This window comes from Oncorhynchus gorbuscha, linkage group LG02 (genome assembly GCF_021184085.1).
Source record: "Oncorhynchus gorbuscha isolate QuinsamMale2020 ecotype Even-year linkage group LG02, OgorEven_v1.0, whole genome shotgun sequence".
Classification (NCBI taxonomy): domain Eukaryota; kingdom Metazoa; phylum Chordata; class Actinopteri; order Salmoniformes; family Salmonidae; genus Oncorhynchus; species Oncorhynchus gorbuscha.
The window spans coordinates 77,050,824-77,076,344 of record NC_060174.1 but is presented as its reverse complement, the minus strand read 5'-3'; the positions used below and the strand labels follow the sequence as shown (position 1 = coordinate 77,076,344).

At 42.0% G+C, this 25,521-nt stretch overlaps 1 protein-coding gene across 1 annotated transcript; it reads left to right on the top strand.

Annotated features, from left to right (window-relative positions):
* Positions 1–3,709: 3,709 nt before the first annotated feature.
* Positions 3,710–23,575, top strand: acer3 (alkaline ceramidase 3). The gene is made up of 11 exons (XM_046322702.1): positions 3,710–4,022; positions 9,266–9,376; positions 13,787–13,839; positions 14,101–14,153; positions 14,531–14,612; positions 15,630–15,665; positions 16,528–16,586; positions 19,335–19,436; positions 19,788–19,892; positions 20,110–20,155; positions 20,768–23,575. The coding sequence occupies exons 1-11, from the start codon at positions 3,920–3,922 to the stop codon at positions 20,819–20,821; spliced, it is 804 nt and encodes a 267-aa protein (XP_046178658.1). The 5' UTR covers positions 3,710–3,919; the 3' UTR covers positions 20,822–23,575.
* The last annotated feature ends 1,946 nt before the right edge of the window (positions 23,576–25,521 follow it).

The following is a 25,521-nucleotide window of genomic DNA, read 5'->3' as shown; positions in this document are numbered from 1 at the left end:
TCTTACTATTCCCAAAAAATATATACAGTACCAGTCAAAAGTTTGGACACACCTACTTGTTCAAGGGTTTTTCTTTATTTTTACTATTTTCTACATTGTAGAATAATAGTGAAGGTATCAAAACTATGAAATAACACATATGGAATCATGTAGTAACAAAAAAAGTGTTACACAAATAAAAATACATTTTAGACTCTTCAAAATAGCCATCCTTTGCCTTGATGACAGCTTTGCACACTCATGGCATTCTCTCAACCAGTTTCACCTGGAATGATTTTCCAACAGTCTTGAAGGAGTTCTCCCATATGCTGAGCACTTATTGGCTTCTTTTCCTTCACTCTGCGGTCCAACTCATCCCAAACCATCACAATTGGGTTGAGGTCGGATGATTGTGGAGGCCAGGTCATCTGATGCAGCACTCCAACACTCTCCTTCTTGGTCAAATAGCCCTTACACAGCCTGGAGGTGTCTTTTTGGTCATTGTCCCACAAAAAAAAAAATGATAGTCCCGCTAAGCTTAAACCAGATGGGAGGGCATATCACTGCAGAGTGCTGTGGTAGCCATACTGGTTAAGTATGCCTTGAATTCTAAATAAATCACAGACAGTGTCACCAGCAAAGCACCCTCATACCATCGCACCCCCTCCTCCATGCTTCACGGTGGAAACCACGCATGGAGATCATCCGTTCACATGCTCTGCATCTCACAAAGACACGTCGGTTGGAACTAAAAATCTCAAATTTGGACTCATCAGACCAAAGGAAAGATTTCCACCAGTCTAATGTCCATTGCTTGTGTTTCTTGGCCCAAGCAAGTCTCTTCTTATTGGTGTCCTTTAGTATTGGTTTCTTTGCAGCAATTCGACCATGAAGGCCTGATTCACACAGTCTCCTCTGAACACTTGATGTTGAGATGTCGGTCGGTTTTCCTTTCCTGTGACAGTCCTCGTGAGAGCCAGTTTCAATATAGCATTAGAAGGTTTTTGCGACTGCACTTGAATAAACATTCAAAGTTCTTGAAATGTTCCATATTGAGTGACCTCCATGTCTTTAAGTAATGATGGAATGTCATTTTTCTTTGCTTATTTGAGCTGTTCTTGCCATAATATGGACTTGGTATTTTACCAAATAGGGCTATCTACTGTACACCACCCCTATAGACTGAGGCCTATACCCGGAAGTGAGGCTGACCCTGACTCAGTCGGAGACTATGTCCTTCGAAAGACCAGAATGCCCGAAGCCCTGCTGGAACAGTGCTTCAGCGACCTAGAGAGCAGTAGGGAGACCAGAGAGAGAGAGATCCCTTATCACCATGGGAACATTGATGCGCTCAGGAGGACAGGTAGTGGGTGCGGGTTCCCTCTCCAGAGCCTGGCGAATGTCCACATCTACGTCCTAGATCACAGGGGCTAAGACTGGGAAAGCAGGTCCTCCGGCATTCGGGTAACCAGTCCGTGATACTCATCCTTGACCATGAGATGTTAGGGTTGGGGTTGTGGCATTGGAGCATTGGGAGGCTGATCTTGTGAGCTGGTGCACTAATGATGAAGAAGGGAATGTTTTCCTGATGAATGAGTGGTGTGGTGATGAGTGTGATGATTCCAGATCCTAGTGGCCAATTATCAAGGCCTTGAAACAGAGAGCAGAGCGGGTATGAGGTGATGTTCAGAGAGGGGGCAAGGGTCTGATCAATAACGTTCCCCGCCATACCGGAATCCACTAGCGAGGTAGAAACAGTACATGAGGGACAGCCAGCTAGTGTGATCGACACTAAAAAGTGTTTGTCAGAAAATTATGAAAATGGGATACTCACACCTGCCCCAGGAGGTGGAAAATCACTTGACTGTCCCTCTGCTCTCGTGGATCCCAAGTTGGGACGTGACGGACAATACTAAAGCTGGTGCCCCCCTTGACCACAATAGGGACAGAGCCCCAGCTGTTTCCGTCTCCGTCGCTCAAGCGTGGAGGCGTGTGACCCCTACCTCCATGGGTTCAGGGTCTGATACAGAGTGGTCACTGAGAGAGGGAGAGAAGCGATGCGGGTACCGATGTTCCCGAAGTAGGTTATCCAGGCGGATGGCCATCACGTTCAAGGAGAGGTTGACGTCTCTACATGCCAGTTCTGTCTGGACCTCCTCGTGCAGTCCTCTTCTGAATAGCATATGGCTCATTCCATCCGCTGGATGCTGCTATTGTCCGGAAGGTGAGTGTGAACTCGGCAGCGGTCTGGTAATCCTGCCGCAGTTGGAATAGGCGCTCACCCCCTATCTGCCCTCCGGTGGATGATCGAAGATACCTCTGAACAGAGCCATGAACTCCTAATATGAAGCCAGTTCCTCCTCTCCTCTCTCCCAGACGGTCGTAGAGTCAGCAGAGAAATAACCGTGGCAACCTTGGACCTCTCGTGGTGGGGAGTAGGAATCCACGGCATTTCGATGGGGTTCTGTCATATTTATCCGGGAGAGATAAACGGGCATCGCTGACCTGGGCGGACTGTTGAATGGACTGGTGTTCTGGCTCGCTGGGTCTGCCGGTTGACAGAGTATCCTCCGCTAGTTGAAGGCAACGCATCTAGGATGTGTTCGAGACGTTGAAGACTGTGAAGAACCTCTTCCATAGCCTTCTCCAGTTGTGCCAGCGGGTCATGGTGTTGACAAAGTAGGTATCCCTGTTCGTCGACTGTCTGGGAGATATCCTGATTTCCTGCTGCTTCCATTTGTCAAGGCGCTATTTTGTAAAGGAGACGCTGGGAGTCAAAAAGCAAGTGCAGGGGTGAGTTTAATAATACAATAAACATAGATCGATACAAAACAAGAGTAGCGTCTGGACATGAAACACATAACTAATACTGCCAGGGAATGAAAGGGATTGACAGATATAGGGGAGGTATTCAGTGAAGTGATGGAGTCCAGGTGAGTCTCATAATGAGGCGCAGGTGCACATAACGATGGTGCCAGGTGTGCGTAATGATGGTAGTCAGAGGCAGGGATTAGTAAACCTGCGACATTGAGTGCTGGAGAGGTGGAGCAGGAGTAGACGTGACACCTACCTTATGACAACACAACTGATTGGCTCAAATGCATTAATAAGGAAAGTAATTCCACAAATTAACTTTTAACAAGGCACACCTGTTAAATTAAATGCGTTCCAGTTGACTACCTCATGAAGCTGGTTGAGAGAATGCCAAGAGTGTGCAAAGTTGTCATCAAGGCAAAGGGTGGCTACTTTGAAGCGTCTCAAATATAAAATACCTTTTGATTTGTTTAACAATTTTTTGGTTACTACATCAAATCAAATGTTATTTGTGACATGCACCTTACAGTGAAATGCTTACTGACAAGCCCTTAACCAAAAATGCAGTTAAGAAAAATAACTAAGTAGATAAGTAAAAAATAAGAAATAAAATAATTAAAGAGCAGCAGTAAAATAACAATAGCGAGGCTATATACAGGGGGTACCGGTATATGATTCCATGTGTTATTTCATAGTTGTGATGTCTTCACTATTATTCTACAATGTAGAAAATAGTAAAAATAAAGAAAAACACTGGAAAGGGTAGGTGTGTCCAAACTTTTGACTGGTACTGTATATATTTTACTATGGTGTACCAAAATGGCAGCGCCAGTGGCTTCAAAACAGCGCCCCTGTCAGTCATCTAGGGTTAATACATACAATTGGTTGTAACTGAGGTGATGGAGGGCGCCTTTCGGTCATAATTCGTTAGTACTAAAGATGCTGCACTCCTCCTTAACTCACACACACACAAAAATCATTCCTTCCTCCCTCGCCCTGTAAGTGTATACTCGTCAGACGTCATAAAACGTCATCAGAAGTGTCCACTTCATTTGAGGGTATAGGGTGTGTCTTTTAAGTGTTTGGACTGCAAAACACACAGAACTGCCCGATCGTTTTTTCCATCATGGCTCCATCCGCAGACAGGCTGGGATACTGGGGGCGGCCAACCTCAACGCTAGATTGGTGTGAGGATAATTATGTCGTCTCTTTCTACATCGCAGAATTCTGTAAGTACAGCTGACACCATGCGTATTGCAAAACTAGTAATAGAAAACAAAAAATGAATGCAATAAATACGGATGTGGCTCCGTGCGGAAATCCGTCTCAGAAATAGCGTAAACATTATGCCTGGTGGTGCCATTCCCGTACGCTCGCGCCAGAAGGCTAGATCATGTCTGTTATTTCTACATTTAAATACAGCTTTGATGTTTTTATACCGGTAAGGTAGAAGTTACCATTATTGTCGTCACCTCGACCGTGCTTCTTGCCTAGGGCGATGCCAGACCCGCCAATGAGTCACAACTTCACTTGCACCTGCAGCCGCACCGCGCTCTTTCAAAGAGGCCTAACTGTTTACAAGTATGCTACTGTAATAGGCTATCTACACGGCACATTAAAAAGTCGCTTTGCGCATGTGTACAACGAAATGCGCCACAAGATGGCTTCAGCATATAGACTCTTTCGGCAGGTAACATAGTGGGCCATCGAATCCCAGACCTGACAGAGATACCACTTCACCAAATCTTTCCCAAACATTACTTTTCTGGCCCTCTTTTATTTTCAACTCTTCAGCTTTTCTCTTATTGAATTAAACTCCGACATTTTCACTTTTGCCTCTGTGGAGTGACGTAAACTTTTTCTGCCCGCTCCCAAAAACATTTGGCCATAGGCGTGTAGACTATTTGGCCTGCATACAGTTTGACCCTAAACCTTAGGCTTACGCACTAATGCCAGACAGCCTAAAATAATGAAAGAAAAACCTCAATGTAGCCTATAGATAGAAATTGCACAAGAAGTATACATTTCTGGATTTTTTTATGTACTGTTTTCTCTTTATTCAACCTGCCCGCCACACACGCTCTTCATCCAAACAATATTGAATGACCCTAAACCCGTCAGCCCAACGTATATAACTGGGGGGGATGGCGGGTTATGAGTCAACCCAACCCATCACCAATTCACACCCCTAGACTTTTTCCGTATTTTGTTGTAACAGCCTGACTTTAAAATTGATTAAATGAGGTTGTTTTTTCACTGGCCTACACACAATAATCCACAATGTCAAAGAATAATTATGTTTTTTGATTATGTTCTACAAATGCAAACAAAAAAAATGAAAAGCTGAAATGTCTTGAATAAAAAAAAGTACTGTATTCAACCCCTTTGTTATGGAAAGCTTAAACATGTTCAGGAGTAAAAATGTGCTAAACAAGTCACATAATACGTTGCATGGACACAATAATAGTGTTTAACATGATTTTGGACTGACTACCTCATGTCTGTACCCCACACATACAAGTATCTGTAAGGTCCCTCAGTCGAGCAGTGAATTTCAAACAGATTCAACCGCAATGAACAGGGAGGTTTTCCAATGTCTTTCAAAGAAGGGCACCTATTGATAGATGTGTGAAAATGAAAAAGCAGACATTGAATATCCCTTTGCGCATGGTGAAGGTTGGAGGGTGTATCAATACACCCACTACAAAGATACAGGCGTCCATTCTAACACAGTCACCAGAGAGGAAGGAAACTGCTCAGGGATTTCCCCATGAGGCCAATGGTGACTAAAACAGTTAGTGTTTAATTGCTGTGACAGGAGAAAACTGAGGATGGATCAACAACATTGTAGTTACTCCACAATACTAACCAGAGTAAAAAGGACAGAATACAAATATTCCAAAACATGCATCCTGCAAGAAAGAACTAAAGTAATACTGCAAAAGATGTGGAAAAGCAATTCACTTTTAGTCCTGAATACAAAGTGCTATGTTTGGGGAAAATCCAATACAACACATTACTGAGTACCACTCTCCATATTTTCAAGCAGAGTGGTGGCTGCATCATGTTATTGGTTATTGGTATTGGTATGCTTGTAATCGTTAAGGACTGGTGAGTTTCTCAGGATAACAAAGGAATGGAGCTAAGCACAGGCAAAATCCTAGAGGAAAACCTGGTTCAGTCTGCTTTCCACCAGACACTGGGAGATTAATTCACCTTTCAGCACGACAACACGGCAAAAATCTACACTGGAGTTGCTTACCAAGAAGACAGTGACATTTCCTGAGTGGTTGTGTTACGGTTTTGACTTTAATCTACTTGAAAATATATTGCAAGACCTGAAAAATGTTTGTCTAGGAATGATCAACAACCAATTTGACAAAGCTTGAAGAAATTTGAAAAGAACAATGGGTAAATGTTGCACAATCCAAGTATGGAAAGCAAGACTTAGAGACTTAACCAGAAAGACTTACAGCTGTAATCACTGCCAATTGTGATTCTAACATGTATTGACTCAAGAGGTTTGAATACTTATTTCATGAAGAAATATTAGTGTTTTGTACAAATTAAAATCAAACTTTAGAATTTTTCTTCCACTTTGAGTATTTTGTGTAGATCGTTGAGAAATAAAGACAATTAAATACATTTTAATCCTACTTTGTAACACAACAAAATGTGAAAAAAAGTCAAGCTATGTGAATACTTTCTGAAGGCACTGTAGGAATGATTGGAATTCTACAGTATTTAAGTAAAATGTTTCAAGGATAAAAGTACATGTATTTAAGCATTTTTGTTGTAGTGTGGACATTAGCAATAGTACTTAAAAAATATATATACTTTAAGGAAAATGTTTTTGTATATTTCAAAAATGCATTTATATAGCTTCTAAAATATGTTTTACATTGGTGGGGGAGTACCAAAATGGAGGCATTATAGCTTCAAAACAGCGTCCCCTGCTAGTCATCTAGTGTTAATATAAATCATTGTTTCAACCACACCACACAACCAACCACACTCGCATGTTGAACGAGCATCTGCGTAGCCAAGCGCTCAAATAAACTCTGGGTGAAAATTCTACAAAGAACTAGCTAAAAAGAGGACCATATGCATGTCAGGTAAAATAACATCCCAATGTTCATCTCCCAGGACAAACTAGCTAGAAAAAGCTAGTTTCACATGCGTTTTGACCTGCCCCCAAATTAATGTAGTTGGTTCACAGTTGGTTTTGATATTTTAATCTGCGTATCAAGATCGCGCCTGGTGAGGACAAACCACCAGACGCGATCTTGATACGCAGATTAAAATATCAAAACCAACTGTGAACCAACTACATTAATTTGGGGGCAGGTCATGCGATGGCGCACACGGACTCACGTGCGGGGCTGGTTTAGTCAGCATGTTACATAGGCACCGCAACATTTTTCTATTCATGATAATTATCTTTAACACTAAGAGCTCCATTCCATTGCAAGATAACCTGCAACTCAGAATTCGTAATTTGCTTTTGGATACCCTTTTTGAATGATATGAGTGAAAAAAGATTGTGAGTGCAGCAGTAAAACTCCGTCTATGCTAGTTCTATCTCACTTGAGTTATGAGGGGGTCATTGGTGAATTTTCTATTACAAAAGAGATCTCTGGCCCCAAAAAGTTTGAGAAACGCTGCCCTACAGGCTTTCTGAGAATCCCACACCCACTGTCCTGTTATGGCAAACCCCATTGATAATACAGTTGGCTTTATTATGTTTTTAATGATGCCAATTTTCGAAACTGCCAATTTGGTCAGAATTAGCTGTGTTTAACTACTGCTCTTTTAGTTTTCTCTCGCTATCTCTGACTCACCCATGACCCACATTACACTGAGTGACCCAACACTCCTCTTCTCTCCTTGACCTTGGAAAGGTGAAAACACTAGATTGAATGACTATTCACATGCATAATATGAATGATTTTTAAAATTGTATTAAAAAGCATCTAACCTAGAACTAATACTCTGATAACAGAACACTTGCTCTTACATAGCTTTTATAAATGTGTAGAACACTGTATTATTAAAGTGACCATGTCACTGATGCTCCACACGACCAGTAGAGTTTGAAGCAATGGTTGGTTTGGCTCTTAAATTGGGTCCCAAGTTGTAGAATAAAAGGCCTGGGATGTGCAACGTCAAATAAATCTAATGTGGAAGACAGACAAAGAGGCAACCACAATTTTTACCCTCTTTGTGTGGCATACATGTGCTATATCTCAGTTTTCAGAACCTCAGCAGAGCTGAATAATAGTAGCGCTGCTTGCAGCATCGAGGGAGGTCAGAATACATTCAACAGGAGATTCTCCTCATGTTTGGTTAAAGTTAAACTAATGAAAACGTTAAACAGGAAAGTTATTGGCATTGTACTGACTACAGCACCTTGGGGAATGCCTAATGCTATTTGACCTGAAGTCAGTCAGCCTAATGTACAACACAACTTACTAATGTAGGGCAGCAGCCTAATGTTAAACATAAATATTGTGCAACAGACATCCAATATTCCTTAGTCTTGTACATATATTTGTAAGAATATGATTTCAAGAATCCTTTTCTTTTGTAACCAGCAGCTAAGCAAGCAACAAATACAGTACAGCAGTGTAGCAGTGTTAACTGAACAACGAACTGAGTTAGCCCTCAGAGCTCTTGCCTCTTGCATATAAGCCCCAACTTGAAACAACTTTCTAATCATTAGCATCGTTGATCATCAACCATCACTTGGTGTTGTGAAATCTTCAAATTAAATATGTTACCTTTATTTAACCAGGCAAGTGAATTTAAGAACCAATTCTTATTGACAATGATGGCAAGAGGCAAAATGCCTCCTGTGGGGATGGAGGCTGGGATAGACAAAAACTATGGAAGACAAAACTGACAACACAGACAGAAGACACTGGAGACTGCACAAATACAACAGCAAACAAACAGTGGATGTGTGTGTGCGCAGGCATGTTTGTTTGTGGTGTGTGTGAAGTAAAACAACATGCTTCGTTACATAAGCAACTAGTGACATCTAGTAACAACTACATGTCTTAACAACCTGTTCATCTATTTGTCCTTTGACCTCATCCAGGGACACCAGGTCCTGTAGTTTTAGGTTGGCTTGGAGGAGATTCCAAGACCAGGGGGCTGAGAAATTAAAGGACCATGCTTTTATGCATTTTCCTTTCGAGCCAGAAGACAGCATAGATAAAATGGCAGTTTTCCTAAAATGGCCTTATAAATAAATAAATAACTCATTTCACCAGTCTAAATCTTACTGATTTTATAAATTGGACCTGCTTACAGAAAGTAAACACTAACTTTCTCTAGTTTTCCATCTGCTAAGAGACACACTATTAGAAATTCTATCAGACATCAAATGATTGTGGTTGTTTGCTATCATACACTACACGTTGTCTTGTCTTCCTCTGACAGTTGCTCTGTTTGTTATCTTGTTGTACAGGGAACACTGTCAGCAACCTCATTATGATCCTGCCTCCCATCTACGGTGCCATCCAGACGTATAAAGACGGCCTAGAGTTCCGTTACGTCTACTCTTTTCTGGGACTGGCAGGTAGGTGCTCCATACACATCAGGAACTATTAGTATGATTTACTAATATTTTATAATACAAATGAGGAGTTTATTTCCTAAATGCTATATCCACCCATTTTTACCATTTGTTTTTTCATCAGAAATCATTGCCTATGGGTACGTTAATGTGTGTGTAAAATATTACTGATCTCTGATTTTTATTTAATACATTTTAGATATGTATTTTTATTTTTACGCTATACATTATATCCATTGTTTAGCTGGAATGGAATGCTTGATCCGGTATGCTGAGTATACAAAACATTAATATCACCTGCTCTCTCCATAACATAGACTGACCAGGTGAAAGCTATGATCCCTTATTAATGTCACTTATTAAATCCACGTCAATCAGTGTAGATGAAGGGGAGAAGACAGGTTGAAGAATGATATTTAAAGCTTGAGACAACTGAGACATGGATTGTGTGTATGTGTGCCATTCAGAGTGTGAATGGACAAGACAAAAAAATCCAAGTGCCTTTGAATGGGATATGGTAGTAGGTACCAGATGCACCGGTTTGTATTAAGAACTGCAACGCTGGGTTTGAAATGCTCAAAAGTTTCCCGTGTCTATCAAGAATGGTCCACAGCCCAAAGAACATCCAGCCAACTTGACACAACTGTGGGAAGCGTTTGAGTCAACACGGGCCAGCATCCCTGTGGAACGCTTTCAACACCTTGTAGAGTCAATGCCCTGATGAATTTAGGCTGTTCTGAGGGCAAAATTTACAGTACTAGTCAAAAGTTTGGAAACATACTCATTCCAGGGTTTTTCTTTATTTTTACTGTTTTCTACATTGCAGAAAAATAGTGAAGACCATAATTATGAAATAACAGATATGGAATCATGTAGTAACCAAAAAAGTGTTAAACAAAAATATATTTGAGATTCTTCAAAGCCACCCTTCGCCTTGACAGCTTTGCATACTCTTGACATTTTCTCAACCAGCTTCATGAGGTAGTCACCTGGAATCCATTTCAATTAACAGGAGTGCGTTGTTAAAAGTTAAATAGTGGAATGTCTTTCCTTAATGTGTTTGAGATAGCCCTATTTGGTAAAATAGTCCATATTATGGCAAGAACAGCTCAAATAAGCAAAGAGAAATGACAGTCCTTCATTACTCTAAGACATGAAGGTCAGTTAATACAGAACATTTCAAGAACGTTAAGTTTCTTCAAGCGCAGTCGCAAAACCCATCAAGCGCTATTATAAAACTGGCTCTCATGAGGCCTGCCACAGGAAAGGAAGACCCAGAGTTACCTCTGCTGCAGAGGATAAGTTCATTAGAGTTAACTGCACCTCAGATTGCAGCCAAAATAAATTCTTCACAGAGATTAACCTCTAGCGTCGAGCAATCCCGTATCCGGGAGCGTAATCATAGCCTCAAGCTCATTACCATAACGCAACATTAACTATTCATGAAAATCGCAAATGAAATGAAAGAAATATATTCACTCACAAGCTTAGCCTTTTGTTAACAACACTGTCATCTCAGATTTTCAAAATATGCTTTTCAACCATAGCTACACAAGCATTTGTGTAAGAGTATTGATAGCTAGCATAGCATTAAGCCTAGCATTCAGCAGGCAACATTTTCACAAAAACAAGAAAAACATTCAAATAAAATAATTTACCTTTGAAGAACTTCGGATGTTTTCAATGAGGAGACTCGGTTAGATAGCAAATGTTCAGTTTTTCCAAAAATATTATTTGTGTAGGAGAAACCGCTCCGTTTTGTTCATCACGTTTGGCTAAGAAAAAAAAAAACGAAAATTCAGTCATTACAACGCCAAACTTTTTTCCAAATTAACTCCATAATATCGACAGAAACATGGCAAACGTTGTTTAGAATCAATCCTCAAGGTGTTTTCACATATCTATTCGATGATAAATCATTCGTGGCAGTTGGGTTTCTCCTCAGAAGCAAATGGAAAAATACACGCAGCTGGAGATTGCGCAATAATTGCGACGGAGGACACCAAGCGAGCACCTGGTAGATGTAGGTCAATCTTCCAATGATATGCCTACAAATACGTCACAATGCTGCAGACACCATGGTGAAACGACAGAAAGTGTAAGCTCATTCCCTGGCGCATTCACAGCCATATAAGGAGACATTGGAACACAGCACCTTCAAAATCTGGGACATTTCCTGTTTAGAATTTCATCTTGGTTTCACCTGTAGCATCAGTTTTGTGGCACTCACAGATAATATCTTTGCAGTTTTGGAAACGTCGGAGTGTTTTCTTTCCAAAGCTGTCAATTATATGCATAGTCGAGCATCTTTTCGTGACAAAATATCTTGTTTAAAACGGGAAACTTAATCCAAAAATTAAAAGAGCGCCCCCTATATCGAAGAAGTTAAGTAACAGACACATCTCAACATCAACTGTTCAGAGGAGACTGCATGAGAGAGATATCTCCCCTCAACGTCAACAAAACGAAAGAGCTGATCGTGGACTACTGGAGACAGCAGAGAGAACACTCCTCCATCCACATCGATGTAGCTGCAGTGGAGTGGGTCAAAAGCTTCAAGTTCTTCCGCGTGCACATCACTGAGGTCCTAAAATAGTCCCTCCACACCGACAGAGTGGTGAAGAAAGCACAACAGCAGGGCTCTACGCTGACCTTTTTTACAAGGAGCATGCGTGTGCCTAAGTTGGAAAATGTAGGCGCATACAAAGAAATGTAGGATTTCAATGAAAAATATGAGGTAATAAAGCTAGAATCCTTCATTCTTCTAGGGGCACTGGTGCGCCTAAATAAAAATTCCAGTTCGCACAGAAAAATATTTAGGCCATTTGCGAGTAATATGGTTGCCCTGTAGAGCCCTGAACAGACCCTTTTCGACCTCAGAAATGTCTCAGCCCCTAAGACCCTCACAAATGTCTTCAGATTCACTTTTGAGAGCATTCGGTCTGACTGTATTACTGCCTGGTATGGCAACTGCACTGTCCACAACCGCAAGGCTCTCCAGAGGGTGGTGCGGTCAGCCCAACACATCACTGGGGGCACACTGCCTGTCCACCAGGACATCTACAGCACCCGGTGTCACAGGAAGGCCAAGAAGATCAAGGACCTCAGCCACCCGTGCCACGGCCTATTCACCCCGCTACCAGGCATAGACAGTACATGTGCATCATAGCTGGGACCGAGAGACTGATCGAAGCTGTTTATCTCCAGGGCATCACACTGTTAAACAGTCATCACTAGTCGGCCTCCGCCTGGTAACCTGCCCTGAACCTTACACTGTCACTAGTTGGTTACCACCTGGTACTCTACCCTGCACCATATACATGCTGCCCTATGTACCTAGAGTCATTGAACACTGGTCTACTTTAATGTTTTCATACTATTTTACCCACTGAGTGTACCAAACATAAGGAACACCTTCCTAATATTGAGTTGCACCTCCCCCTTTTCCCTCAGAACAACCTCAATTTGCCTGGGCATAGATTCTACAAGGTGTCCACAGGGATGCTGGCCAATGTTGACTCCACTGCTTCCCACAGTTGGCTGGATGTCCTTTGGGTGATGGACCATTCTTGATACAAACAGGAAACTGTTGAGCGTGAAAAACCCAGCAGAGTTGCAGCTCTTGACACAAACCTATGCACCTAATACCATACCCCATTAAAAGGCACTTAAATGTTTTATCTTTCCCATTCACCATCTGAATGGCACACATACACAATACATGTTTCAATTGTCTCAATGCTTAAAAATCCTTTAACCTGTCTCCTCCCCTTCTTCTACACTGATTGAAGTGGATTTAACATGTGACGTAAATAAGGGATGATAGCTATCACCTGGATTCATCTGGTCAGCCTATGTCATGGAAAGAGCAGGTGTTCTTAATGTTTTGTATACTAAGTGTTCAGTATGTATATACTGTATTCTAGTCATGGCTCATCTTATATAACTACAGTTGTATACACATGTTCTATTCATATACTGTCTATACATTCCATTTATTTTATATATTGCTCGCTCTGATATTTCTTAATATTATTTTCCTGAATTTTTTGATTGTGTGTATTGTTATTGTATTGGTAGATATTAATGTACTGTTGGTGCTAGAAACATAAGCATTTCGCTGCACCTGCAATAAAATCTGCAAATCTGTGTAAGCGACCAATACATTTTAATATGATTTACTTGTACATTAAGCTGCCTCCTACTCCAGAAACAGGAGATGGGCTCCTGCTCCTATGAGCCGTTCAGGCTCGTACAAGCCAAGGCTTGTGTAAGGCTACTTACAGTACTTACTCCTACTTCATAGTATTTTAAAAGGACATCATCAAGATGCCTTCCTGTTTATTTGAGTGAATGGTTTGAATGTCTGTGCTTCCTGCTGCTTGTTTGATGTGATCTCTTCTTCTGTTCCAGCTGTTGGCATTGGTTCCTGGTGCTTCCATATGACGCTGCAATATGAGATGCAGGTGAGCTGACTTTTAGTATCTAAAAATAAATTGTGATTCGTCAGCACACTGTATGCATCCACCATTGAAGAGTTGTGTTCTCATAATCACATGGACCTTTTCAGCTGTTAAGGATATAAAAAATGATACCTCATCATTTCCTGAAGAATGCACATGCAGTTCGGTCAGACACTGGAGTCAACAGAAAACAATAGTCTTGTCTTGGCTCGTGCCGACCATCCCATTATACATCACTCTGTCTCTGCTGTCTGACCCCCACAGTTGCTGGATGAGCTGCCAATGATCTACAGCACCTGTGTCTTTGTCTACTGTCTGTAAGTACCCAACATAATGGATTTACGCTCTTCAGCTTTCACAGTGCCAATGCCATTGAGCAGTCCAGGTCAAAAGCTCACTGAAAGTAATTTGAGGGCAATATAAAATGTAATGTGATAAACTAAAAGTGAATCCAACCCTCCAATTGATCCACCCTAAGAAAGCACATATTGTGTCTCTCTCGTGGTTGTAGATGCCATGTAACTGTGCTGATGTCTATGGATTCAGCGGCACTTAGAGTTCCTCCATTTCAACTGGGGCATCTTTCATCATCTTGCTCTCCATCCTTCTCAAAAGCCTTACTGTATACAGTATGTCTATAATTACAAATATGTGTCATGAGAGGAATGATAATTTAATTCATTTTTTGTTACAGATATGAATGCTTCAAGCAAGAAAACACTCTGAGTTTATTTCCTATCACATTGTTATTGTTCTTCAGTGTCTCAGTCAGTGTGGTGAGTGTCTCATAAATCCCACAGTCAGGTCAAAAATTATTGGTGCCCTTGATAAAAATGATATTATTCTAATGCATATGCATATACACCACTACAGCTGTAGGATCTTAATTTGATCACTATTTTATTGCTGAGAATTTCCGTGCACAGCAAGTGGAGTCGATTCAAGGTTTAAAAAGGCTTCTAAAGTTTGTAATTTCCACTGTAAAATGGCAGACTTGATTTGCCCTACTGAAAAATGTATCAACCCCTCCAACATTTTTTCATTAGTTATAATCCACGTAATAATTGTAATTTCCTGTTGCTGCAGTATTATTTTCCTGCTGTACCAAACTGGCTCATATTTAAGATCCTACATCTATACCACTATTAGGGCAACAATTCAGTTTAAAACCACTGGAACAGTGGTCAACTTTTCTGTTATTGGACAAAGGTGTATCTTGTCCCCACGTACAGTAAGGAAGATGGTTCGGGAGGCAAAGGGCCAAAGCTGGAGAATTACAGTTTTATTTATTTTTTCATGTATCTTCCGGTGACCAAGTTTACGCCACCTCCATGCTCTCTGGAAGGGTTGCCAGAAAACATACTTTATTGAGAACAAACAACAAATGTAAACGCCTGGAGTTTGCTCAAATACATTGGCACTTGGATTGGAACTGGTGTTGTGGTCAAATAACATGAATATAGAGCTCTTTGGCCACGCACACCAGTGGTGGGTTTGGCATCGAAAGAAAGATGCATATGCAGATTATTTTTGATTTAGATTTTTTTGCTTGTTGAACAAAATCTGTCTCTGAGCATTTGTATTAGTATAAAATAATATAATTTTAAAAAGTGCATACAATATAGCTCACTATTTGTATTATTTATTTTATAAAGTATTTTTTTCCTCTTCTTTACCAAGGGTGCCAATACTTTTGGACCTGACTGTAACTGTTGTGTCCATTTTCATTCCGTTACTGTATGTCAATAACTAATGTCACTATCTGCATTCTCTTTTTCTCTTCTTTCCCCCAGGTGTATTTACAATGGAAAGAGCCAGTATTTCACCAGGTAAGAGAGAGTACATTTGCACTCTTCAGTGAGCATGCTCTTTGTTTGGTATTAGGTTTCACTGTTTCATTAGTAAATATTGCCCCTGGCTAAAAGTGGAAACAGCCAGACATGAGGTCCTGTTAGATTGCTATTGTGGCATGTCACTTCAGATGTCTCTGTGCAGTTGTATTCAGCAATGCAATATATTTCAGTGTTGTCACTTGTCATACAACATGTCATACACCACCTATTTGACTATCGCTTTGACTAATCTTATATGCCCAGGTTACACTTACATAAACTCCTCTCTAGCATACCACCACAATAGCCAGTGTTGCTGTGGATATTGAGCGTCTAGAGAAGTGTCTGTGTTGCTTGACAACAACAGAAACAAAGTGACAAAGCAGCCTTTGTTTACACTTCAGAGCCCCCTCTGCTTAACCTACTGCTCCATGGTGGCATACGTTTAGTCATAAACATGCCCTCAACAGTCTGTTTTGGAGGACGTTATAGTGTCAGCATATTGTTTCAACTAGTTGGTGTTTCACATTAAGCTGATGCGTGTAGTTTGATTTGCTACTCATTTAGATACAACACACGAACTGTGACCATCCATTTATACGTCTCATCAACCATCACAAAAGAGCAGTCTTTATTTGAGCATGGATTTAGCACAACCTCGTGTTTGAACCTTGTACATGCTGTGTTGTCCTTTTTTAGGGGTTGAGAAGTCTGGTTGAAAACGTGTGCATTACACACCTCGTACTTAATTTCACCTTTGTTCTAGTGAAAACACCAGAATTAGGCTACTTTAAAATATGACACAGATCTGAATTTGGTTGCTTTTCAAAACTAAAGATTCTTCTTTTTGTGTCCTTAGGTCATGTATGGTGCGCTTGTAGCCTGCTTGGTGATGCGTTCTATCTTCATAGTTACATGGTATGTGGCAATGTGGTAGAATCATGGCTCAGTAGTTTGGGAAACTAATTGATAACTAAGAGGTCAACAGTACATTTGTTGTCCTTACAACGTTTGAATTGTATAATAGCCACTCACCATTGGATACTGCTATTATGCTGATATTTGTGGTTCTGGATGACAACGTTTTCAGAAACCACAGTACGAAGTAGGGCAGAGGAGGCTGGTGGGAGGAGCTCATTGTAATGCACATTGTAAAGCTCATTGTAAAGCTCATTGTAAAGCTCATTGTAAAGCTCATTGTAAAGCTCATTGTAAAGCTCATTGTAATGCTCATTGTAATGGCTGAAATAGAACGGAGTCAAACGTAGTTTCCATATGTTTGATGCATTTGATACCGTTCCATTGATTCTATTCCACCCATCACAATGAACCTGTCCTCCCATAGCTCACCCCATCAGCCTCCTCTGAAGTAGGGCTATGTTATAACATTGTTTATACATCTCTTGCTTGATTCTTGCTACGTAAGCTTAACTTTCTGAACATTCGAGACGTGTAGTCCACTTGTCATTCCAATCTCCTTGCATTAGCGTAGCCTCTTCTGTAGCCTGTCAACTATGTGTCTGTCTATCCCTGTTCTCTCCTCTCTGCACAGACCATACAAACGCTCCACACCGCGTGGCCGCTGCCACCCTAATCTGGTGGTCCCAGCGCGCACGACCCACGTGGAGTTCCAGGTCTCCGGTAGCCTCTGGAACTGCCGATCTGCAGCCAACAAGGCAGAGTTCATCTCAGCCTATGCCTCCCTCCAGTCCCTCGACTTCTTGGCACTGACAGAAACATGGATCACCACAGATAACACTGCTACTCCTACTGCTCCTCCCCCCCCCCCTTCCTCCCTCTCTGCAGATGACTTCGTCAACCATTTTGAAAAGAAGATCGACGACATCCGATCCTCGTTTGCTAAGTCAAACAACACCGCTGGTTCTGCTCACACTGCCCTACCCTGTGCTCTGACCTCTTTCTCCCTCTCTCTCCAGATGAAATCTCGCGTCTTGTGACGGCCGGCCGCCCAACAACCTGCCCGCTCGACCCTATCCCCTCCTCTCTTCTCCAGACCATTTCCGGAGACCTTCTCCCTTACCTCACCTCGCTCATCAACTTATCCCTGACCGCTGGCTACGTCCCTTCCGTCTTCAAGAGAGCGAGAGTTGCACCCCTTCTGAAAAACCTACACTGATCCCTCCGATGTCAACAACTACAGACCAGTATCCCTTCTTTCTTTTCTCTCCAAAACTCTTGAACGTGCCGTCCTTGGTCAGCTCTCCCGCTATCTCTCTCAGAATGACCTTTCTTGATCCAAATCAGTCAGGTTTCAAGACTAGTCATTCAACTGAGACTGCTCTTCTCTGTATCACGGAGGCGCTCCGCACCGCTAAAGCTAACTCTCTCTCCTCTGCTCTCATCCTTCTAGACCTATCGGCTGCCTTCGATACTGTGAACCATCAGATCCTCCTCTCCACCCTCTCCGAGTTGGGCATCTCCGGCGCGGCCCACGCTTGGATTGCGTCCTACCTGACAGGTCGCTCCACCAGGTGGCGTGGCGAGAATCTGTCTCCTCACCACGCGCTCTCACCACTGGTGTCCCCCAGGGCTCTGTTCTAGGCCCTCTCCTATTCTCGCTATACACCAAGTCACTTGGCTCTGTCATAACCTCACATGGTCTCTCCTATCATTGCTATGCAGACGACACACAATTAATCTTCTCCTTTCCCCCTTCTGATGACCAGGTGGCGAATCGCATCTCTGCATGTCTGGCAGACATATCAGTGTGGATGACGGATCACCACCTCAAGCTGAACTTCGGCAAGACGGAGCTGCTCTTCCTCCCGGGAAGGACTGCCCGTTCCATGATCTCGCCATCACGGTTGACAACTCCATTGTGTCCTCCTCCCAGAGCGCTAAGAACCTTGGCGTGATCCTGGACAACAAACTGTCGTTCTCAACTAACATCAAGGCGGTGGCCCGTTCCTGTAGGTTCATGCTCTACAACATCCGCAGAGTACGACCCTGCCTCACACAGGAAGCGGCGCAGGTCCTAATCCAGGCACTTGTCATCTCCCGTCTGGATTACTGCAACTCGCTGTTGGCTGGGCTCCCTGCCTGTGCCATTAAACCCCTACAACTCATCCAGAACGCCGCAGCCCGTCTAGTGTTCAACCTTCCCAAGTTCTCTCACGTCACCCCGCTCCTCCGCTCTCTCCACTGGCTTCCAGTTGAAGCTCGCATCCGCTACAAGACCATGGTGCTTGCCTACGGAGCTGTGAGGGGAACGGCACCTCAGTACCTCCAGGCTCTGATCAGGCCCTACACCCAAATAAGGGCACTGCGTTCATCCACCTCTGGCCTGCTCGCCTCCCTACCACTGAGGAAGTACAGTTCCCGCTCAGCTCAGTCAAAACTGTTCGCTGCTCTGGCTCCCCAATGGTGGAACAAACTCCCTCACGACGCCAGGACAGCGGAGTCAATCACCACCTTCCGGAGACACCTGAAACCCCACCTCTTTAAGGAATACCTAGGATAGGATAAAGTAATCCTTCTCACCCCCCTTAAAATATTTAGATGCACTATTGTAAAGTGGTTGTTCCACTGGATGTCATAAGGTGAATGCACCAATTTGTAAGTCGCTCTGGATAAGAGCGTCTGCTAAATGACTTAAATGTAATGTAAATGTAAATGATCTCATATGACTTTGTATTTTAACTGCAGGGTCTACCCCTGGCTCAAACCTATGTGTTACATCTCCCTGAGTGTCTTCCTGCTGGGGTTCCTGTTGTGGAACATTGATAATCTGGCATGTGACTCACTCAGGTAAATATACAAACAATTTGCACATGCTGACTTCAGAATATGGACATCCATTTCCCTAGATGTAGGATCTCAATGTTGAAGAAGAACTTTCCTGCAATGCAAAAATGTTTTTAACTTGGTCTGTATTTGAGGTTTAAAAAGACTTCTGAAGTTTGTAATTTCCACTTTCAAATTTCTGACTTGAACTTCCTTCAACATTTTTAATCAATCTCTACAAAAATGGCCAATATTTATCATCCTTTCCTGTTGCTGCAGGATTATTTACCTGCTGTAGCAAACTGTCTCAAATTAAGATTCTACGTTTGTGGACAGAATCAAATGTAAAACGTTCTACTCCTCACTCTCCTTTAGATCCACCAGACAGAGATTGCCCCCTGTTGTTGGGGCGGTGACACAGTTCCATGCCTGGTGGCACATCCTCACAGGCCTGGGCTCCTACCTACACATACTCTTCAGGTAAACTATCCACTGAGCCGTCTATATTCTACAGGTCTTATAAAGCTTCTACTGTGTTTGTTTGCTCATTGTATTTGTTCCCACTAAAATTGATTTATTCTGCTTGAAGAACATAATTAGATTAAGAACAGACTGGTAATCTTGAGTAGGGATATGGTCAGATGATTTCTACAAGAATGTGTTACTGAAAAATGTAGTATGTTCTGTTGTCATGTAGCCTGCAGATACGGTCAATCTACCTCAAACACAGACCAAAAGTAAAGGTAAGCGTGCTCTCATCCTCCCAGTTCTTCAACACATCCCAGTTCTATGCTTGTGTATACAGATGTAGGCTCTACAAGTTTTACTTGCGACAGGGTGATCAAATCAAGACCCCCACACCTAGAGAGCGTGAGGTTTTGAGCAGAAGATGACTCTGCTATCTCCCCTCTTCAGTGTGCTGTTCTCCTGTACAGTCCAACAATATTTATACCGAGCGTTCCTCTTTAAGTAGATTATTGGTGTTGGGAATAGAAAATATAGTTGAGTATGTGTAGTGTGACATTCAGTCATGACATTCAATCAGTTATAACTAAGTTCTATGGTATGCATTTATGGACTGAGGGTTATGATCAGGAATTTTTTTGGGATGCAATATCTATACAATAGCTATCTTCATATACATAACGGCTGCATGCAGGGATGTATGTATGCCTGCCCACTGTTGGGCAGAGCCCCCCTCCACCCTTCTCTAATACTCATCATACCTGAAGATCATTCAGAATCAGAACTTCAGGTTATGTTACACAAGAGGTTTTTCAAATTAAGATCCTACATCTGTATGGCACCATAATATCAACAACAACCTAACACTTGTCCACAATGTGTTCAATCAGTTTATATGTGGAGTGTGGCCCATGTTGCACATGGAGGCTCAGAAGACAAGCTGAGTGGCTGGGGACCATGAAGGAGGGTGACTACCATACAACAGGCATCAGCAAAGGGACCTGACCTGCCAGTCTGCCAACTCCCCCTCTTCTGTCTCTGGGACACATACTGTACACCCCACTACCAGAGGTCTGGCAGGTCACCCCCCCAACCTACCACTCCAGGGGCCCTTTTGTTTCACACTGTGGATTTGCCAAGTACAGCAAGGCGTTGAGAGTTGATATGGAATGATTTTTTTTTCATCGATCACAATCGGATTTTCATGGTGATGTTGTAGTGTTTTTATTTTTAAGTTCTCAAACATTTTGAATGCATTAATGTACATACTTTCCTGTATGTCGATGCATATATGATATGTAGCTGCCCTGCCCGAACATGGATATTTTCTGGAATAAGATTAGGAAAAAAGACAATAGTCATAAGAACACATCTAAATTATATTAGTGTATGTATTATAAAATTCAATATGATATTTTAGCATATTCACAAACCATGATAATGTCAAATGGTCAGGTTGAGTTGGCTGTATTTTTCATTGGTTATGTTTAGACCTGGGAACTGGTTTATACTACCCTATTTTTTTCAATATATAAATGAGCAGTCGCTCTTATCCAGAGAGACATAAGCTTTCCGCATGCTTTGGTTCGGCTGATGTTTAGCCGAACAAGTGTTCATATACTCCCTTAAAAGACCTTCGCTTGAGCCTCCCGAGTGGCGCAGAGGTCTAAGGCAGTGCTAGCTGTGCCACTAGAGATCCTGTTTCGAGTACAGGCTCTGTCACTGCTGGCCACGACCGGGAGACCCATGGGGCGGTGCACAATTGGCCCAGCGTTGTCTGGGTTAGGGGAGGGTTTGACCGGCTGGGATGTCCTTGTCCCATCACGCTCTAGCGACTCCTGTGGTGGGCCGGGCACATGCACGCTGACACGGTTGCCAGGTGTACAGTGTTTCCTCTGACACATTGGTGCGGCTGACTTCCGGGTTAAGTGAGCATTGTGTCAAGAAACAGAGTGGCTTGGCTGGGTCGTGTTTCGGGAGGACACACGGCTCTCGACCTTCGCCTCTCCCCAGTCTGTATGGGAGTTGCAGTGATGAGACAAGACTGTAACTATCAACTGGGGAGAAAAAGAGGTTTAAAATAATAAATGCCCTTCGCTTGAAAAAAGCAGCAATTACTACTGTTTGTCCATATTGAAACTCCGTAGCCAGTAAACACTTTCTCAAAATCGTCCAAAATGAATGATAACTCAAATGTTTCATTAATTTTTACATTTTTTTCTGAGGAGATCTTAGTTGCTTAACTTTACATCTAAAATGTTTGGTGCAATATTTCTCAAGTGAAATAATTAGCATGAAAACGATTCATCTCTAGTTGAATGACAGCAAACATGAAGCATTAACAATGACAGCATTGAAGAATCCCTACTGTTGACCAATCACCATGGAAGGAGCGTAAAGTTTGTTACCGACTTTGGCTTCCATCTAAAAATGTTTGTGTGCACGAACAGCCCAAAAAAACCTTGCCAAAGACCAAACAAAACAAAGAAAAAAAGTCATAACTGTTTCGAATGGGAAGCCTGCAGACACCGTTACAGTTAGTGCATTCATCTTGAGAGACCTAGGTCAGACAACCATATATCACAGTCATAGTAAGTACATTTTTCCTCAAAGAAGTTATCAGCAAATGTCAGTGCTAGTAGGAAAACACAAGTGCATAAGCATGAATTAAATGTCTTATTTAAGATACTTTTTGAAGAGGTAGTGTTTCAAACATTTTTGGAAAATTGGCAGGGACTCTGCTGTCCTGACATTAGGGGGAAGCTTGTTCCATCATTGGGGTGCCAGAACAGAGAAGAGTTTTGACTGGGCTGAGTGGGAGCCGACACACCAGAGGTGGCAGAGGTTCCCTTCTCTAAGGGAATCTGGTCTAGATGATACAGTGTGCTGGTTACAGACAGGACTGAAACAGAGACTGCAGGGAAAGGTATAATAAATCAATTATATTGACTACAGTATATATGTCCTGTGCAACGTCTTGGTAACACAGGAACACTCTTTGACTTCAATGACATTTATTTAATCTATGCCAAGACTGCAGTTGCATTATACTTGCAAAATGTGAAGTTGTTTAGGTATTTTTACATTTACATGTCCATGTGTTTTATGATTTACTTGATTAATATTAATATTATACAAGTTAAGGATTGTTCCATTTCAGTGGGAATTTCAAGGATACGGGGTAATTATTTTCATGTGTATGTCTTTTTATTTGCCAACGCAAAATATCACGAAGAAACTACCTGAAATAAAGATATCTGCACAAGCCTTGGTGTTGCTGCCAAAAGGAGGAATGAGAAAATAGTGTTTTGACTGACCACTGAACATTTCTGACCACTGTTCTACAGACTGGATCATCTGGACATGTATGTTTTCAGATGGATTTGCCAATTAATATCCATTATTTAACTCTATCTAGCAATGAATACAGGTATCTGCATGTCTGCAATTAAATAATTATCATTGTCCTGTATTACCACACACATATTTGCTTCAAGGATGAGACCTCTGAACGTGTTTGTATCTACTGTACCCGTCTATTCATGCACTGCAGTTCTAGTGATGGATTCCAACACACTCTCATTCCTTACGGCCACTAGATGGCAAGGCTTGCCATATTTCAGTTTGAGGCTATATGTACATTTACCAAAGGATCCTGTTCTGTGAAACCCTGGATAAATGCTATAATTTACAATGCAGTATTCTGGGGATTTGTCTATGTGAAACTTTGTGTGAATTTGATCTTAAATGTAATGTACTTACAGTACCAGTCAAACGTTTGGACACTTACTCATTCAAGGGTTTTTTCTTTATTTTTACTGTTTTCTACATTGTACAATCACAGTGAAGACAAAACTATGAAATAACACAGAATCATGTACTGTAGTAAACAAAGAAGTGTTAAACAAAAATGTATGACATTCTTCAAAGTAGCCACCCATGCCTTGATGACAGCTTTGCACACTGTCTCCAGCTTCATGAGGAATGCTTTTCCAACTTGAAGGAGCTCCCACACACGCCGAACACTTGTTGGCTGCTTTTCCTTCACTCTGTGGTCCAATTCATCCCAAACTATCTCAATTAGGTTGAGGTTCGAATGATTGTGGAGGCCAGGTCATCTGATGCTGCACCATCACTCTCCTTGGTCAAATATCCCTTACACAGCCTGGAGGTGTCATTGTCCTGTTGAAAAACAAATTATCGTCCCTCTAAGCCTAAAACAGTTGAGATGGTGTATCGCTTCAGCATGCTGTGGTAGCCATGCTGGTTAAGTGTGCCTTGAATTCTAAATAAATCCCTGACGGTGTCACCAGCAAAGCAACCCCATACTATGCTCGTGTTTCTTGGTCCAAGCAAATCTCTTCTTCTTATTGGCGTCCTTTAGTAATGATTTCTTTGAGGTAATTCAACCATGAAGGCATGATTCACGCAGTCTCCTCTGAACAGTTGATGTTGAGATGTGTCTGTTACTCTGTGAGGTGCAATCTGAGGTGCAGTTAATTGCCAATTTCTGAGTCTGGTAACTCTAATGAACTTATCCTCTGCAGCAGAGGTAACTCTGTGTCTTTCCAACTTGCGGAATTTCCGGTGATTCAGTGCCCTCGCAATAATAATGCTCACCACGCACATGACTTTCTGCATCACATTCTGTAAGTCCAGCCACAAGTGCTTCCTGATGAATGATAAATTGAAACGTAACAAATTCAGGAATATGCTCTCTTTCTCATCAGGCCTGTAAGTACTTTCTCCTTCCCTCGCGTGTTTGGGGTCGCGTCAGTGCACAGAGATGCCATTTAACTAGTCAATATTATTATCAGCAAAAAATGTAACAAGGGCTTTCAGAATATCCTCTCATGTTTGTCTCTGAAGGGGCAGTAAACATAAAAGTTCCTCTCTGAACAACTCGTTTTGAGGGAAGTGGACCCAAACACATCATTAGACAATGTCACTTACATCAGTGCTTTCGTCAAGCACGATGCTAAAACACACCGCTACAGATACAGTGGGGATAAAAAGTATTTAGTCAGCCACCAATTGTGCAAGTTCTTCCACTTAAAAAGATGAGAGAGGCCTGTAATTTTCATCATAGGTAGACTTCAACTATGACAGACAAAATTAGAAAAAAAAATCCAGAAAATCACATTGTAGGATTTTTAATGAATTAATTTGCAAATTATGGTGGAAAATAAGTATTTGGTCAATAACAAAAGTTTATCTCAATACTTTGTTATATACCCTTTGTTGTCAATGACAGAGGTCAAACGCTTTCTGTAAGTCTTCACAAGGTTTTCACACACTGTTGCTGGTATTTTGGCCCATTCCTCCATGCAGATCTCTAGAGCAGTGATGTTTTGGGGCTGTTGCTGGGAAACACACACTTTCAACTCCCTCCAAAGATTTTTTTATGGGGTTGAGATCTGGAGACTGGCTAGGCCACTCCAGGACCTTGAAATGCTTCTTACGAAGCCACTCCTTCATTGCCCGGGCGGTGTGTTTGGGATCATTGTCATGCTGAAAGACCCACAGGCCTCTCTCATCTTTTTAAGTGGGAGAACTTGCACAATTGGTGGCTGACTAAATACTTTTTATCCCCATTGTATCTCTGCTGCAGAGGATAAGTTCATTAGACTTAATTACACCTCAG